This window comes from Ochlerotatus camptorhynchus, unplaced genomic scaffold (genome assembly GCF_037179485.1).
Source record: "Ochlerotatus camptorhynchus isolate MF236.1 unplaced genomic scaffold, CSIRO-AGI_Acam_v1.1 ptg000025l, whole genome shotgun sequence".
NCBI classification, from domain to species: Eukaryota; Metazoa; Arthropoda; class Insecta; order Diptera; family Culicidae; genus Ochlerotatus; species Ochlerotatus camptorhynchus.
The window spans coordinates 1,896,042-1,911,949 of record NW_027040517.1 but is presented as its reverse complement, the minus strand read 5'-3'; the positions used below and the strand labels follow the sequence as shown (position 1 = coordinate 1,911,949).

Genomic DNA, 15,908 nt, shown 5'->3' with positions numbered 1-15,908 from the left:
GTGGTAAGCGTGATTACCTCTCACCCCAGCAGGCCTGGGTTCAATACCAGTCGGCGCCGCCGGGATGTTCTGAGGCATAACATCTCTGATCACGCCTTCCTTCGGATGGGAAGTAAAGCCGTTGGTCCCCGGTTCATGAGTTGATGGGTCGATAGGTAGGGTCCAGGTGTGGGAGCTGTCTTCCTGGCACGTCGGTAGCATTGGTGCTCAGCACGGAAAACAAGATCGACGGAAAAAAACAAACCAAAAAAAAAGTAATAGAATTTTATTGGAAGCTTGTGCCATCATCCACCAGATGGGTTAGTTTTTTTGTTTTGATTTGAACAAAGTTGATTTTGTGTACAATGATTCTTTGACAGTGTGCAAAGAGTTTGTCATTTTTTTATGCATTTCAGTTTTGAGTAGAGTGAAAGAGATAGAACGAAAACATTCCAGTACATTTGGTGAAAATGCTAGTTCAATCTAGTAGTAGTGTTGCCATGTGGTACAATCATAGAGGTAACTCTAAGACCACTGGGTCCCGAAGAAAATCATTATTATTTTTGGCTCACTCAGTACCAGAACAACGGTCCCAAGCAGTCCCAAGCTATTTCACTCACCCCTGCATGTTCTGCATGAATCCACACACCCCTGATGTTATATGTCAAACTTTCATAGCAAATCAAAACAAACATAGTGTAGTAATAGAATTTCAACTAGAATAGGGTACGTTAATCGTTTGCTTGGGACCAATAGGCTACTAAAGTGGTGAGCCAATTTAAAATCGTTAGTTTCGTATTGATTGTTGGTATAAGGCTGATGCTTTGGCAAAAATGTATAAGTGAAACACATGAATTAAATAATTGATTTTCGTTTCGTGCATAACCATTTCAGTTGAAGTTTAGCAAGGATTATAAACAATTTATAACCATTATCGGTAATGTCATGTGATGGTTCGCGTTTATACCATAGAGGTAACTCCATAGAGGTAACTCTAAGACCACTGGGTCCCGAAGAAAATCATTATTATTTTTGGCTCACTCAGTACCAGAACAACGGTCCCAAGCAGTCCCAAGCTATTTCACTCACCCCTGCATGTTCTGCATGAATCCACACACCCCTGATGTTATCTGTCAAACTTTCATAGCGAATCAAAACAAACATAGTGTAGTAATAGAATTTCAACTAGAATAGGGTACGTTAATCGTTTGCTTGGGACCAATAGGCTACTAAAGTGGTGAGCCAATTTAAAATCGTTAGTTTCGTATTGATTGTTGGTTAAGCTCTCTTTTATGGTTATTTTTATTAGGGCTATTACACGTCAAAAAGGTCTATTGTTAAACCATAAACTGGTTAATTTTTAATCCTTTTTTGTTCTAATATTTTTGAGTGTAACCTTTGCTCTAGTACTTTTTAAGAAGTTGACGTTTTTCCGTGTTTGCTTTACTTGTCGTTTTGAGATCTGCTGAGCTGAAAATTTTATATTATTTTTAATATATTTAAATACCTACATGTGGATGAATAAACCGTGAAAGATAAATAGGATTAACCGGCTGTATCCTGGAACGTCGATACTATTAATTATTATTAATGTAATTGAATTATGATCACAAAGTTTAATTGTAAAAATATCACCTGAACCGCACAATGTTTGTACTAGCTGAACTAAAGGATACTGTTCGTATTGCTCCAGAACTTTTCAATTTGAAGCTGCCGGAGGCAATCAAGGATGAAGTCAATAGAAAGTTGGCCAATAAGGTAATAAATTAATGATTTTTTAAGGTAGTTGGATTGATCTAAAATAACTTTTTAATTTTAAACACTGGTAGGTCCTGTTGAATGTTGGCCTGTGCATTGCATTAAAAGACATTGTAAAGTTGGGTGATTCTATTATCCTGCCCGGAGACGGTGCCTCTCACACGGAAGTCAATTTCCGCTACATAGTATTCCGTCCCATGATAGGGGATGTTATCACAGGAAAAATCAGAAGCTGCAGTCGAGAAGGTGTGCACGTAACATTAGGATTCTTTGACGATATTCTGATACCGCCATCGGCACTACAGCATCCCTCCCGGTTCGAGGAAGCCGAGCAGGCTTGGGTTTGGGAATACCCGCTGGAGGATGGCAAAAAGCACGATCTTTACATGGACATTGGCGAAAACATTAAGTTTCGCGTCTCTGGAGAAGTGTTTGAGGAAAGTTCTCCAATTGGCCCACCTGATCAGGAAGCTCCAAGTACAAGTACGACAACGACGGACGCCAATAAAACCCCTTATCGGATTATGGCTGCGATCAACGAGTCCGGCTTGGGCTTGCTATCCTGGTGGGTTACCCAAAGCCAGGAAGAAGACGGCGAGGAAGAACAGGAAGCCGAAGAGGAGGACGAAGACGTGGAAGAAGAAGATGAATGAAAGAGTTGTAAAATGTGTCTTGGTATCAGCTTTCTGGTTTTATTTTATTTCATTATCATGTAATAGTTATTGTAATATAGAACTATTTATTACATTTCTTGGAAATAATCGCCTTTACTATTTTTTTTATCAGTTTTCTTAAAAACGCTTTCAATAGCAAAAAGGATGTGAGTAGTCTGTTTACGTTTTTACTTCGAGACGATTCACGTTATCAAACAGACGCTGGCGGTCGTATGATGCTTCAAGCAGGATTAAATTCGATCTAAGCCAAACATTTGACACATTGTCTATCTGGTAAAGGGCTGGTAAAAAATATAATCCTGCTTAACGCTTCCACCATAAGAGACAAGCAGCATAATCATCGATCAATGGTGATTTGGTATCCGAAATGGGTAATTGCGCCTAAGGATTTTAGTGTGAGGGATGTGACTTTTTATGTTTTTGAATGACGAATCTTCTATTAATAAGGAGCTCGAAAAATCAGTCAGACTTGGGCGGTCTTTCTTTTACTTTCACCTCGACTTTGGTTAGCGTTTTACTAGAATAGGTAATGCACTTACTATTCTCGTCACGACGTATCATTGTTCTTCATCATATGGGCTATTGAGTTTAGTTTCTAATGTTAGTCGTACTACAGTTTGGTTTGCTAATATCGTTAGGATCGCATTTACTGGTAAGAAAACTGTTAAGGACTTTTAAGTTGGTTTTTGGTTTGATTTAATAGGACTCTACAATACGTTCAACAACTGGCATCTTCCACTTACAGTTAAAAAAATATTTACATCATATTCTCTTCCCATCGATTTGCAACGTCTTCACAATAGTCAATTTGTTGTAACAAGTTTGTTTTTTGTTTTTGTTATATTTAGTAATGTGTATTTCTCTAGTCGATTTCAGTGCTATGCTTTTTTAAATTATGTGTTTAGCTCTCTGGTAAACTAAATAATGCTTTATTTGTTTTTGTTTGTATTAAAACGATTCAGAAATTCGTTTAGTATGCACTCTTTTACAGGGTGCCACTCAAATTGCACTCATGCCAGACCTGACTTTTTAATGTAAAGGTAACCTAAATGATTTTTATACACAATTTATATCTACACAGCCATTATCGCATTACTACAATCATTCTTCGTTTCTTTTTACTTCCGGTAATGTTTATTAGAATACTCTAAACAAGGGTTTCATTTTAAACATTCGAACACGTATCCGTAACATTGAGAATTTTTGTTTGACAACAATGCAGTAATGTGTGTCCATCGCACATTGTATTTTCAAGATGTAACAGAAATAATTGGAAGAGAGGTGTGTCATTTGGAGATGGAGGATAATTATTAGAATGTTCGACACCATTAGAGTTTGTTCAATGGAAACTAGCTTCGACAAGATAAACTGATATTTTGGTGTCGTAACCGTGTTTCTTCCCACACTATCTTCGGAACAAATCTTGCAAATGTTTGAATGTTTTGAGTGTAATTACATCAAAGGAAAATACTGGTTGCAGTTTACCGATTTGTTTCAATAAAGTTTTTGATTAAACATTTGTTCCGTTCATTTCCAACTAACAAATTCGTAGATTGACCAACTAAAATTGTTTTTTGGGTTCCAAATCGTGCATGCCTGGCAGGCAGCGGTTTTAAATTAATCTTAGCTAGTTTCTATTAATAGCAAATTCCAGTTGTAAAGTATAAAAGTTCATGTATCTTACCATTTCTAATGCTTTACAGGCAAATTAGAATATTAATTCGAATGGAGGAATACCAATGTTTGAAACACTCGTTTACTTTTTTTTAAATACCGGGATATTATTAAAAAAAAAAATATTTATTCATTGATACCTCTCACATTTGCACTCCAAAATAGTTCCAATGTAATTACCAAAGTGTAACACTATAAATAATTAAAAGTACCTATAAAGTCTCTTAGGTATGGCTTTCCGTTATAAATAATTTGTCAACTTATCCTTAATCACTTGCATTTTGTCTTAATTTTAGCGATGCGTAGGTTCTGCTTGCTTCAGGTAAAGTTACTTGCTTTTATTTTCCACTAATCTCCGTATAGATTTACTGGATATTCTAACGATTATCAAAACAGTTCCAAACACGGTTGCCGTCTATTCACATAAGGATTACAAGAAAACACAACAGAAACGACTTCAACCAACTGAACGACGATTCGATTAATTATTCAATTAGCAAACAGCGCGGCAAGTGCTCCCTTAGGTAGTCGAACAGTTCATGCGATGCTCCCGGACAGTTGGTCAGTTCCAGTTCCTGTAGATGGCGTAGCTGTATCAGACTAGATAGGCCGGAAGAGGTGAGTAGGGGGCAACCGGCCAGCGACAGGACTTGGAGGTTGCGCATCGAACACAGATGTTGCAGGCCAAAGTCGCGGATTTGCGTGCACCAGCGAAGAAATAGGGCCGACAGGGAGAGCATCGTCGAAATGTAGCCGACACCGATGTCGGTTATGTGGACGCAACTGAAAGGAGAACGAAAATTAGTTGTATTAAGGTGTTAGGGAAATGTATTTTGGTTGGACCTATTGATGTCATTTTCACACTGCGTCTAAATGTATGCCGTGTTTTTTTCTATGCATATAGGGGAAATGGCTCTATTGTTGGCCTATGGATCTAAGATTGGGCCTATAGCGGCGCCGGTGGTGTAATGGTAAACGTGATTACGTCTCACCCCAGCAGGCCTGGGTTCATTCCCAGTCGGCGCCGCCGGGATGTTCTGAGGCATAACATCTCTGATCACGCGGGAAGTAAAGCCGTTGGTCCCCGGTTCATGTGTTGATGGGTCGATAGGTAGGGTCCAGGTGTGGAAGCTGCCTCCCTGGTGTCGGTAGCATTGATGCTCAGCACGGAAAACAAGATCGACGGAAAACAAATAAAGGAAAATAAAAGATTGGGCCTGCTATTTATCAATTTTATTCAGATGAACGCGTCATTGGGACGGTACCAATGGATGTTTTTGGTCGCTATTGAAAATTTAGTCGATTGCTGAATTTATGTATGGGCTCAAATTAGGGACAGTATTCCGACATTACATCCATTTCCCCTATCATATGGACATGAAAAATGTGTGTTTGGTGAAAAAGTCTTCCTTTCTAGTTTCTAATAATACTGAAGAAAGATTTATTTTACAAAATAAAGATGAAAAGCGTTAAATTTTATTCAGCAAGAATTTCATTCATGGTTGGACCAAAAAATGCGTTATGGTCGGACCTATTATATAAAGTACCATTTGTACGCTTGGGATTCCCGCAGGGCCGAGTTTCATAAACAAATTGACTCAGTTTGACGACATCAGAAAATGTCTATGTATCCGTGTGTATGGTATATGTATGTTTGTTTGTGTATGTGTGTGCACATTTAAACTTAAATTTTTATCTGGGTACCGAAAACCTCGCGTAAAGCGTGAGTTTTACTAAATTATCGTCAAAATAATTGTTTTTACTGATCTTTTGTTAACAATTATTTTCGTTATTTCCGTACCGTACCGAAAAAATAAGCAACTACCGATCGGTTAAAAAATTTGACGAACTTCAGCAATTGTAGGGTAAGATGGTGCAAAACGCACCGTTTAAGCAAAATCGTCAATTGCTGGCGAATGGAAGCTAAAATCAAGAAGAAAGTAATGGCTTTTGGTTCATTACCATGTTTTCTACGAAGATCGAGTGATTTAGAACTACAAAAGGATGATTTTCCATGACTTTCAAGGTATTTTATAAATTGCTTCCAAAATGATAGCGGGGCAAAACGCCTGATTCATGATGCAATATGCACCACAACATTGGGGCAAGACGCACGACAACAATGGTCAAAACGCAACACAACATTGGGGTAAAATGCACCCCATGGTAGACAAACCATAACCCCTGCAAGTAGATAATGCAAAGGGATGCGGTATTTCAAATGATTATTTCATTATGTTACATCAGAAATAAGGTCTCAAAATCTCAATAGAATGTTAAACCAAAGATGAATACTAAGATGAAACTGTCGGAAGAAAAACTTTCTATTTTAGTGTCTTCTTTCACGGTCCCTTTCATCCAATGAGAACCCCCCGTATTCAAGGTAATTTTGTGGTTTTGCTGCCCCCTCGGAAGAGATGAAATTTTGCGCTCATTTTTATCAAAACAATCACACCAAAATCAGAGATGTCCCATTTTTTAATTACTCGATTAACAACTAATCGAATATTTTTTGTTCGCTGTGCTGCCATTTTTCCACCAATGAGAGTGCAGCACATGTTTGAAACGATAGGTGATGATCCTGTGGAGGTGTTAATGCTTATATCGGCATGATATAACCGATTATAAATAGTTTACTTTTCGGTTCGTTAATCGATTAAACGATTATTCGAATGAAAATCGGATATCACTAGATGAATGTGAAACGTCATTTTAAATAAAAGGCCGTTCATAAATAATGATACAATTTGAAAGGGACCGGGGCTAATCACAAATTACGTCTCCATGGTAACTGAAATAAACACGAGTGTTCACCGGTTGGTTAAACTGTGATTCATCAAGTAAAATATCTAAAAAATATACGAAAAGTAAATTCGTTAAATTTTTTTGTGATATATGATGTTAAAAGCACAGACAAACAGACATAACACATTGAATATTTCTCACTGTAAAACATCGTCACTAAAACATTACCGCCATCTATTGAGTACACAGTGGTGGGCACTACGTTGAACAGATGGCGGTAGTGTGTAAAAGTCAAACGCAAGGGAATTGACTATGCGCGCCACAGGTGGCGGTACTACCAACTACGATACTTTTAAATTGTTCGTTAAATGCTTGTTCGATGAACAACTTAGGAGTGTTATGTCTGTTTGTCTGTGTTAAAAGCTTAATTTTCAGTCGATGATTTTAACAACTGTGTCCTGTTTTGCACAAAATGCTATTTTTTTAAAGGAATCAATAGGTCAATATGATTTTATGATCAAGAATTATTTGTGAAACCTCCAGTTGAAAACAATCACAAACCGTTACCCGGAAAACGCATCTGAGGAAAAGTTATCGATGTTTTTCAATAAGTGGGCATTTTACCCCAGGGGTGCATTATGGGCTGTTCTCCCTTACTTCCTTTTCCAGGAAAACAATCTGTCACTGCCCTTCTCTGTTTCAATCAGCGGTTTGCATATATTTAATTTACCTTGCAACTAGCCGTAAACAAACATGAAATTTCTCCACCCATTGAGAGCAAGTGCACAAGGAGAATCAAGCTGACTCACCAAGCGCAAGCGGGGTCTCGCGGATAATATGAATGTTGTCAGTTCATTCATCTAAGCAATCATTTGTGCTAGGATCAGCGATTCAATTCGGGTGCGATATAAACCCAAGCAATCGCGATGGCAATTTAATGTAACGTAGAATGCAAAAATATGAATCCCTAGTCATGAAAGGGGTAATGAATTGTATCGCCCTATGCTTCCAGGGTATCGATAAGATTGATGAAAGCAATCGTTCTTTTAAGCATTAGGAAGCATAGGGTGTCCAAGTTGCTGAATAATCAATTATGTAGTATTTAAGTCAACCCATTTTGTAAATATAGTTAGAACTTATCCATTATCGATCGAGTCATCATTTCATCCGAAATGGTTTTCCTCTGGTGTGGGGAAGTCTCATTGTTGCATCAAATTCACTTTGTGCTCTAGAGAAAGTTTCTTTATTTTACTTGTACTGCAAGTGGAACATAGCTAACTTCACGCATTGGAATTAGAATTGGCCTGAAACGCAGGACGGTTCTAACCAAGCAAATTCCCTTGCAAGGAGTTTTTTAGAAATAGAACGTCGTTTAGAAGTTCATAGCCTAAACTCCCGGTTGAATCTTTGATGGTATGTAATGCAGAACGTTGAAGACGAAACCAGCAAGCCATCTTTCGCTGCTGACGTCGTAAGATCGACGTAAATCCAGTCGTCGATACAATCTAATAGCGAATTCGTTTATTATCGGGGTTGGAACCAGTTCCAACCCAGTGCGAAACCGAACTTTTTGTCAGTGCGAACCTCAACCTGAACTGGGTTTTAAAAACAAACGATCAAACTGACGTTTGTCAGAAAACAAGCAGACCCAATCTTGATACCCGATCCAGGTTGGAACTGAATAATAAACGAATTCGCTATAAAGTAGAGTCGGCTATTTTTTCAGTTTCTCTAGTGACGTGCAAGCGTGCGTTTGCGTTGTGCTTGTGCTTGTTAGGAAATAGACGCGATATTTTGTGAAAATGGAAGATATTATGCTTCAAATCGAGGCTGAAGCAGAGCCAGTGAGAAGTAAACTTAAACAAATTCTTCGTAGGTATTAACTTATTTCTTTATTAGAGTTATATGGAATTGGCAGATGCGATACTCTGCCTTTTTTTGTAAGCAGCTTGTACCAAGATACGTCGATGGCTTACAACGCCATGTCAATATGCACATGAAAGAAAACCATTTTAATGGAACTTTTGTTGCATTCAGTTGCACTTTTTCGATGTGCAAAATGACATATGCTCATTTTACTTCTCTGAAGCGGCATATTTTACATGAGCATCCACCATTATCTGGTGGAGTTAGAGCTCCAATGGATGTCACTCCAAATGTTGAGATCCTTTCTAATATCCTTCCAATAAAAAAAGTAAGGTTAAGCTGTCTTTCGGAGCAACCTGACTGAAGTTCCTTGGCAGAGGAAGCGACTACCGAATACGCTCTATTTAGACGAAACAGGAATCAAAACCTCAACCAAACACCTATTACTCTGGAGGAAATTAAGAAAGCCGCTGGAGTGGGGATTTGCCGACCTCCATTATCCAAATCTGTAGAAATCATTGATCTTTGTGACAATCTGGTTGAAAAGATTTCACAACGTCTACGTATTTTAACTATGACTTTCCTACGAGATAACGGTATTGACATAATCGCAAAAAATGCGGTAGACTTATTGAACGAGTTTTATTTTTCTGGTATTTTCTCAGAAGTCATGACATATCCCAAAAGAACTAAATTATTGAAGAAAATGGCAGTATCAGTTCCTGAGCCAACGGAAAAAAAATTATCCTATCGCGAAGATTTCCGTCATGTGCAAGGAAAGCATCAAAAAAATTCGAGTGCCTGAAACATTTTCCTATATTCCCATTATCGAAACGATCAAACTGATCTTTAGAAACCCGTAGAATCGAAAACTTCTGGAGGAATCTGAAAATGAACTGAAATCGATTGGCACAACGAAAGAATTCAGCTCTTTTTGTACTGGAGAAGCCTATCAAGACAGTATTTTTTTTTCACAAGCACCCCAACGTTATCCGATTGAGTATATACCAGAATGATGTGGAACTAGGAAATGCGTTGAGCAGTAGAGCCGGTAATAACAAAGTATCATGCCTTTCTTTCAGAATCCATGGATTATGAAAGAAAAGCATGATACTTTGTTAATACTGGCTCTATTGCTCAACGCATTTCCTAGTTACACATCATCCTGGTATATACTCAATCGGATAACGCAGGGTGCTTGTCAAAAAAAAAAATGGCTTGATAGGCTTCTTCAGTACAAAAAGAGCTGAATTCTTCCATTGTGTCAACCGATTTCAGTTCATTTTCAGATTCCTCCAGAAGTTTTCGAATCTACGGGTTTCTAAAGATCAGTTAGATCGTTTCAATAATGGGAATATAACAAAATGTTTCAGGCACTCAAATTTTTTGATGCTTTGAAGTGTGCAGAACTTTCCTGACAAGTATAACAGTTCTCCCAAGAGTATTTTCCCATTAATATATTGTACCTCGGTCGATGCTAAAAAGTATAGTTACAATAAAATATTGCAACCATTGGTACCAGACATGAAAAAGCTTGAAACTGGTGTTACGGTGTACTATGGCTCTGAATCGTTCTTAGAGCATCGATGGCGGCGTTTGTTGGTGGCAACTTAGCAGTACACGATGTGTTCACTTTACTGGGACCAGGAGCCAATTTTGTCTGCAGGATTTGCACCATTTCAAGACCAATGTTTAAGGAAGATCCACATTCCCAACATCCGATTAGAACCTAGGCTTGGTATGGAACCAAAATGCAACAACTGCAGTCAGACGTAGCGGCGCCGGTGGTGTAGTGGTAAGCGTGATTACCTCTCACTCCAGCAGGCCTGGGTTCAATCCCAGTCGGCGCCGCCGGGATTTTCTGAGGAATAACATCTCTGATCACGCCTTCCTTCGGAAGGAAAGTAAAGCCGTTGGTCCCCGGTTCATGAGTTGTGATGGGTCGATAGGTAGGGTCCAGGTGTGGGAGCTGCCTTCCTGGCGTCGGTAGCATTGGTGCTCAGCACGGAAAACAAGATCGACGGAAAACAAATCAAAGAAAAAAAAAATTAAAGGGTTGTGTCCTAGACACGACCGCAGTATGACGTAGAACTACGCAAAATTGATGTATGTCATGCATTTTTGATTATTATACTTTATCTTAAAGTATTTGAATGTTTCGGTTATGGTTCAAAACTCGTGACAATTCATTAGCATAATCAGACCACGGCTCATCTTACGCATGAGATAATGTATTTAAATTTAATGTAATGGTTAAGAATTGACAGAATTTTCCCTACATAACTACCTTGGGTTGAACAATGTTGAGTTATTTTGCTGTGATAAATGTACACTAAATTTGACATCGACATCGACTACAATAGAAACTGACACTATTTCGTCAAACATTTTTTGTTGATTTGCACCTCAGTATAGTACACAAAAACGCCAGGCATGTTGTGGAATAAAACAATTGCCAAAAATACATTATTTTTTTCAGAAGCTCTATCATTAGTTTTAAATTAGGTTTCTGAAGCAGAGACGAAAGTGAAGATTGCATTTTATGATAACGCAACAGGCAGTTGTTTTACCTGTCAGTAGACGGTACTTTAAATATTGAACAAAATGTTCATATGTCAACGAAGTAGGGGAGGAAGGGGTATAACGATCATACGGGGTTTAAACACCTCTTTGTTCTCCAATTTGGAGGACAACCCTAACATAAAATTACCATGCATCATCAGCGTATTCGTATAATGATTGCATACTGTGACTTTTCTCAAATTAAACGTTTGGTTTCCAATAAGTAGGTGCTTAGTACAACATTAATTGAAAATTAGGGGATTCAGCTATTGGTTCTGCACCTGTTTAATGCTTGATAGTAAACATCATAGTTAAGGTACACCGGTGCAACCTGAAACAGTACGTATCTCTCTTAGTGGAAGTGAATATTCACTGTAATTATTTTTGAGAGGCATTGTCCGCAAACTATATGAGAAATAATCTCAATGATTATTCACTTCCGCTAAGAGCTACATCTACCGTTTCAACTTCGCCACGCGTTTCTTCTTGCCCCGTTGTAGGGTAATGGATTTTGGTTGGACCTATTCATGTAATTTTCGCATTGCGTCTAAATGTATGCTGTGTTTTTTCTATGAATGTTACATATGAACATGAAAAGGTGTGTTTGGTGAAAAAGTCTAACTTTCTAGTTTCTAATAATACTAAAGAATGAACAATGTTCTCAAAATAGGATTTTATTGAAACGCGGGTTCGTAATCACACAAGCATTCCTGAGTAATTGCGATAGTTGGAAACAGTAGATAGAGCTTCTTTCTCTATGATGCACGGTATATGCATTTGGGTTAACATCCGACGTCCCTCCTTTTTTACATATTCTGCACAAAAATACTTTCTAAGTCCCGCTCTGGGCAGGATTTCCACCGTTTTTTTATGAATGGGGCGGGGCAGAAAGTATCTTTTGTGCAAAATATGTAAAAAAGGATGGACTTCGGATGTTTATCTAATTGCATATATAGAGGTTCCAGATATGTTGTATTTCACCCACAGAATAACATCAAAATATTGTGAGCGATTTTTTGTATCAAATTCGAAGCTCGCTGGGTAAAAAAGTTAACGGAATTAAACCTTTTTTACTACATCGTAGTTTAGGTGCAGGTTGTCGTTCTAGAGGGGGGGGGGGGGGGGTTGCATGAATTAATTTTCCATGTTTCGTATTAGGGGCTGTTAATTAACTAAGTAGACAATTTTTGGGACTCTTGCTCCCTTGCCCCCCCCTCCCCTCGTAGTTCATGAACAGCCCCTTAGTTGAACCGAACCCAAATCACCTTGAACCACTGACTTGCTCCTACTTACTGCAGGACCAAGCGCCACGCCGTCCGAAGCGGTAATGAGCAGAAACGCGACAGAAGCGCTGTTTTATATCTTTTCAGTACGATGTGCAACCAAGTGGTACTCGATTATGATGACTGGGTTTGGGAAAAAACGCTTATTTCATGAAAACAGTGATAAAATTATCATTTGCACATTTTTCAAAAGTTTTATTAAGGAAAATTGGAAAATATTTATTTCACCAGGTTCGTAATGTAATATCCTATCGATTGGCGTATTTGGATTTAAATTTCATTTATAAATGACAAAGTAACAAGCGTTCAAAACCTAACACTATTTCACCAAACATATTTTTTGTTTTGCACCCCAGTAAAGTCGACAAAGACGTAGTTCTACGTCAAAAAACTGCAGTCAGACGAAATTACATCAACGGAATGTGGATTGCATGCTCAAGGGTGCATATTAAATGAATTAAACAATTTCCATGTCTGAGAAAATTACATACATGGTGTAATGCATGACATGGCCGAAGGTATTGTTCCGTTGACCTTGCAGCTGGTTCTGAATCGTTATTTGAAAAAAACTAAGAATTTGATCTTGATATTTCATATATAAACTATAGAGTCAACACATTTGCCTACGGATATGTGGATAGGAAAAATAAACCATCAAATTTAATTAAACATTTTGCGGATCAGTTCTGCTAAATGGAAAGCATTTTACCGAAATTCGGCTATGTTAATTCAGGATATATCGGTAATCGTGTACCGAAGTAATTTCTCGGTAAACTGAACTTTTACCGACATTTTTTACGAAATCTCAGCTGTTTGATACTCGACAAAAAAATGACGTCCTCGGTGAAATAAATTAACTGTGTGTAATGACAAATTTATTAAGATATCCCAACAAACATTGAATGTTGAATAAGAGCTTATTCAGGCAAATATTTGCTTCTTCAGCTGAAAAATTGCTTATCCAGCTTTTAATCAGCTCAAATTGTTTGTTGGGATATGTTTCGGCAACCACTAAACCAAATTGGACGCAAGAACCGACAAATGAAAGGTTAATACCAGGTACCATAGAGTACTTTTGACCTTTTTTTTTTGAATCGGTCAACCGGTTTAGGAAATGTGGCCGGAACATGCTCCGGTTTATATGGGGCATACACACTTAATCTAACTCGGTAAAATCTCCAACACCCGATTGCCTCGTCATTTTCTTATGCTGATATGTCTGCAAATTATATGTTTGTTAACTGAGATCTCAGCAAAATCTAATTTGTTAGCTGAGTCTCGGCAATTGTTTTACTGAATCTCAGCGAAATAAATTGCAGAACTACTCGGCTGTTGGAATCTCGGCGAAAAAATTTAAGTGTGTAAAATTAATTCTGACTTCAAAAGAATAATACTCATCATGTGACACCTCAAATCACATTAGGGTTCAAAAACTAGTTCAATTGTAGTCATTTGGAGGCCCAGGGCCACATTGGCCACACCTGGTCATGTTTCGATACCCTCCGGAGAAGTGGCCACTTTTTACCTATGGTCAAAAGCCATCATGCCTTAAATCTGATTAAAATTCAACCACCAATTCAATGGCAGTTATTAGGAATAGCCAGGATCACGCTGGCCATAGCCATGATAATGAGAAAATGAATTAAAATTGGACTATTTTTAAAAATATTATAAAACCGAAATTATTAGAAAAAATATTATAAAATATATGGTAATCATTAAAAGCTCCTTTTGTTTGTAGCTATGAGCTTTTAGAAGAATATTCTTATAACATATTGACAAAATTAGCGCTAGTAAAAATAGGTCCAACCATGATTCATTTTTGGATAGGTCCAACCAACATTCATTACCTTACTGTGGGTGAAAATGTCCAAACGTTTCACTTTTAGCTCAAGGACAAAGCTTCGGTTATTTGAAGTGGGTTCTATCGAGGGTTTTATCTTTTTTCCAGCAGATATTTTGTAACGAAATGAATGATAGAGACCTGAAATTTGTATACTTTTCTTAACTTTCGGAAACGAAAATTTTGCTGTCAGCGATCTCTAGGAGTGGCGCTACAAAAAAGTGACACTTGTGCATTAGGGTCTAAAATGAGTCAGACTACAACTGGCTCCCAAAAATTAATGTTTGAACCGCGTCCTAGAATGGCACTCTGCTCAAAATTTATCAAGAGATATCAGCAAAAGTATATGCCGAGTTAATCGGCTGTTAGAGATTTTACCGAGCTAGATTAAGTGTGTACACACTTTAAAAAATTCGCCGAGATTCCAACAGCCGAGTAGTTCTGCAATTTATTTTGCTGAGGTTCAGTAAAACAATTGCCGAGACTCAGCTAACAAATAGCATTTTTCTGAGATATCAGCTAACAAACAGATATTTTGCAGATGTATCAGCAAAAGTAAATGCCGAGGTAATCGGCTGTTAGAGATTTTACCGAGCTAGATGAAGTGTGTACACACTTAAATTTTTTCGCCGAGATTCCAACAGCCGAGAGGTTCTGCAATTTATTTTGCTGAGATTCAGTAAAACAATTACCGAGACTAAGCTAACAAATAACATTTTGATGAAATATCAGCTAACAAACAGATATTGACGTAGGACTACGTCTGTGATTTCTATATGGGGGTACACTTTGTGAAAACCGAAAATGGACATGTAACAAAATTATGAAAGATTTTGAACATTAATAGCTCAGCTGTCCTTGTTGCAATTTCAATAATTTTATAACCAATCGATCAGAAATATTTAAACGCATCAATAGCAATGCTGATTTTCAGCAGGAAACTATTCAAAAAGTGGTAATGTCAAGCATTGTCCAATGTACAAATAAAAAGTGATGATGTCATCACTGTTTTCATGAAATAAACGTTCTTCCCAAACCCAGTCGTCATAATCGAGTACCACTTGGTTGCACATCATTCTGTTTTAACCTGAAAAGATATAAAAGAGCGCTGCTGTCTAGCAGGGCAGGTAAGGTAGTCCACTCTTCTACCTAACAAGCAACAATGACTTGTCGTGGTAAAGGAGGCGCCAAGCATCATCGCAAGGTTATTCGTGATACCCTCCATTTGTTGTCTGGCTCGCCGTGGCGGTGTCAAACGTATCTCCGGTCAGATCTACGGGAAAACACGAGGTGTGCTGAAGGTGTTCCTAAACAATGTGATCCGTGATGCTGTCACCTACTCTGAACACGCCAGAGACAGAGACGTAATCTGTACCGTTGCGGAGGTTAAGTCATCACCAACTTAGGCTAAAAACCGCCTTTTTAGGGCCAACAAGCTCATTACAGTAAAGAGTTGGAGTATAATTTATCTGTGCCTGTTTGTCCATATTCAGAACCACACGCCCTCAACGACCACACAAAATG

At 38.1% G+C, this 15,908-nt stretch overlaps 2 protein-coding genes across 6 annotated transcripts in view; one reads left to right on the top strand and one right to left on the bottom strand.

The window, feature by feature from the left end:
- Nucleotides 1-1,588: 1,588 nt before the first annotated feature.
- Nucleotides 1,589-2,498, top strand: Polr3H (RNA polymerase III subunit H). Its single transcript, XM_065230020.1, has 2 exons — nt 1,589-1,737; nt 1,809-2,498. Exons 1-2 carry the CDS (start codon nt 1,627-1,629, stop codon nt 2,388-2,390), a joined length of 693 nt encoding a protein of 230 aa, XP_065086092.1. The 5' UTR covers nt 1,589-1,626; the 3' UTR covers nt 2,391-2,498.
- Nucleotides 2,499-4,345: 1,847 nt separating this feature from the next.
- LOC135707967 (F-box/LRR-repeat protein 16) overlaps nt 4,346-15,908 on the bottom strand; it is a 125,766-nt gene continuing 114,203 nt past the window's right edge. For all 5 annotated transcript variants that reach the window (XM_065229880.1, XM_065229909.1, XM_065229898.1 and 2 more), the window contains one exon: nt 4,346-4,868. In XM_065229880.1, coding sequence (XP_065085952.1) covers nt 4,571-4,868 — 298 coding nt within the window. In that variant the 3' untranslated portion in view covers nt 4,346-4,570. The remainder of the gene's footprint in view (nt 4,869-15,908) is intronic.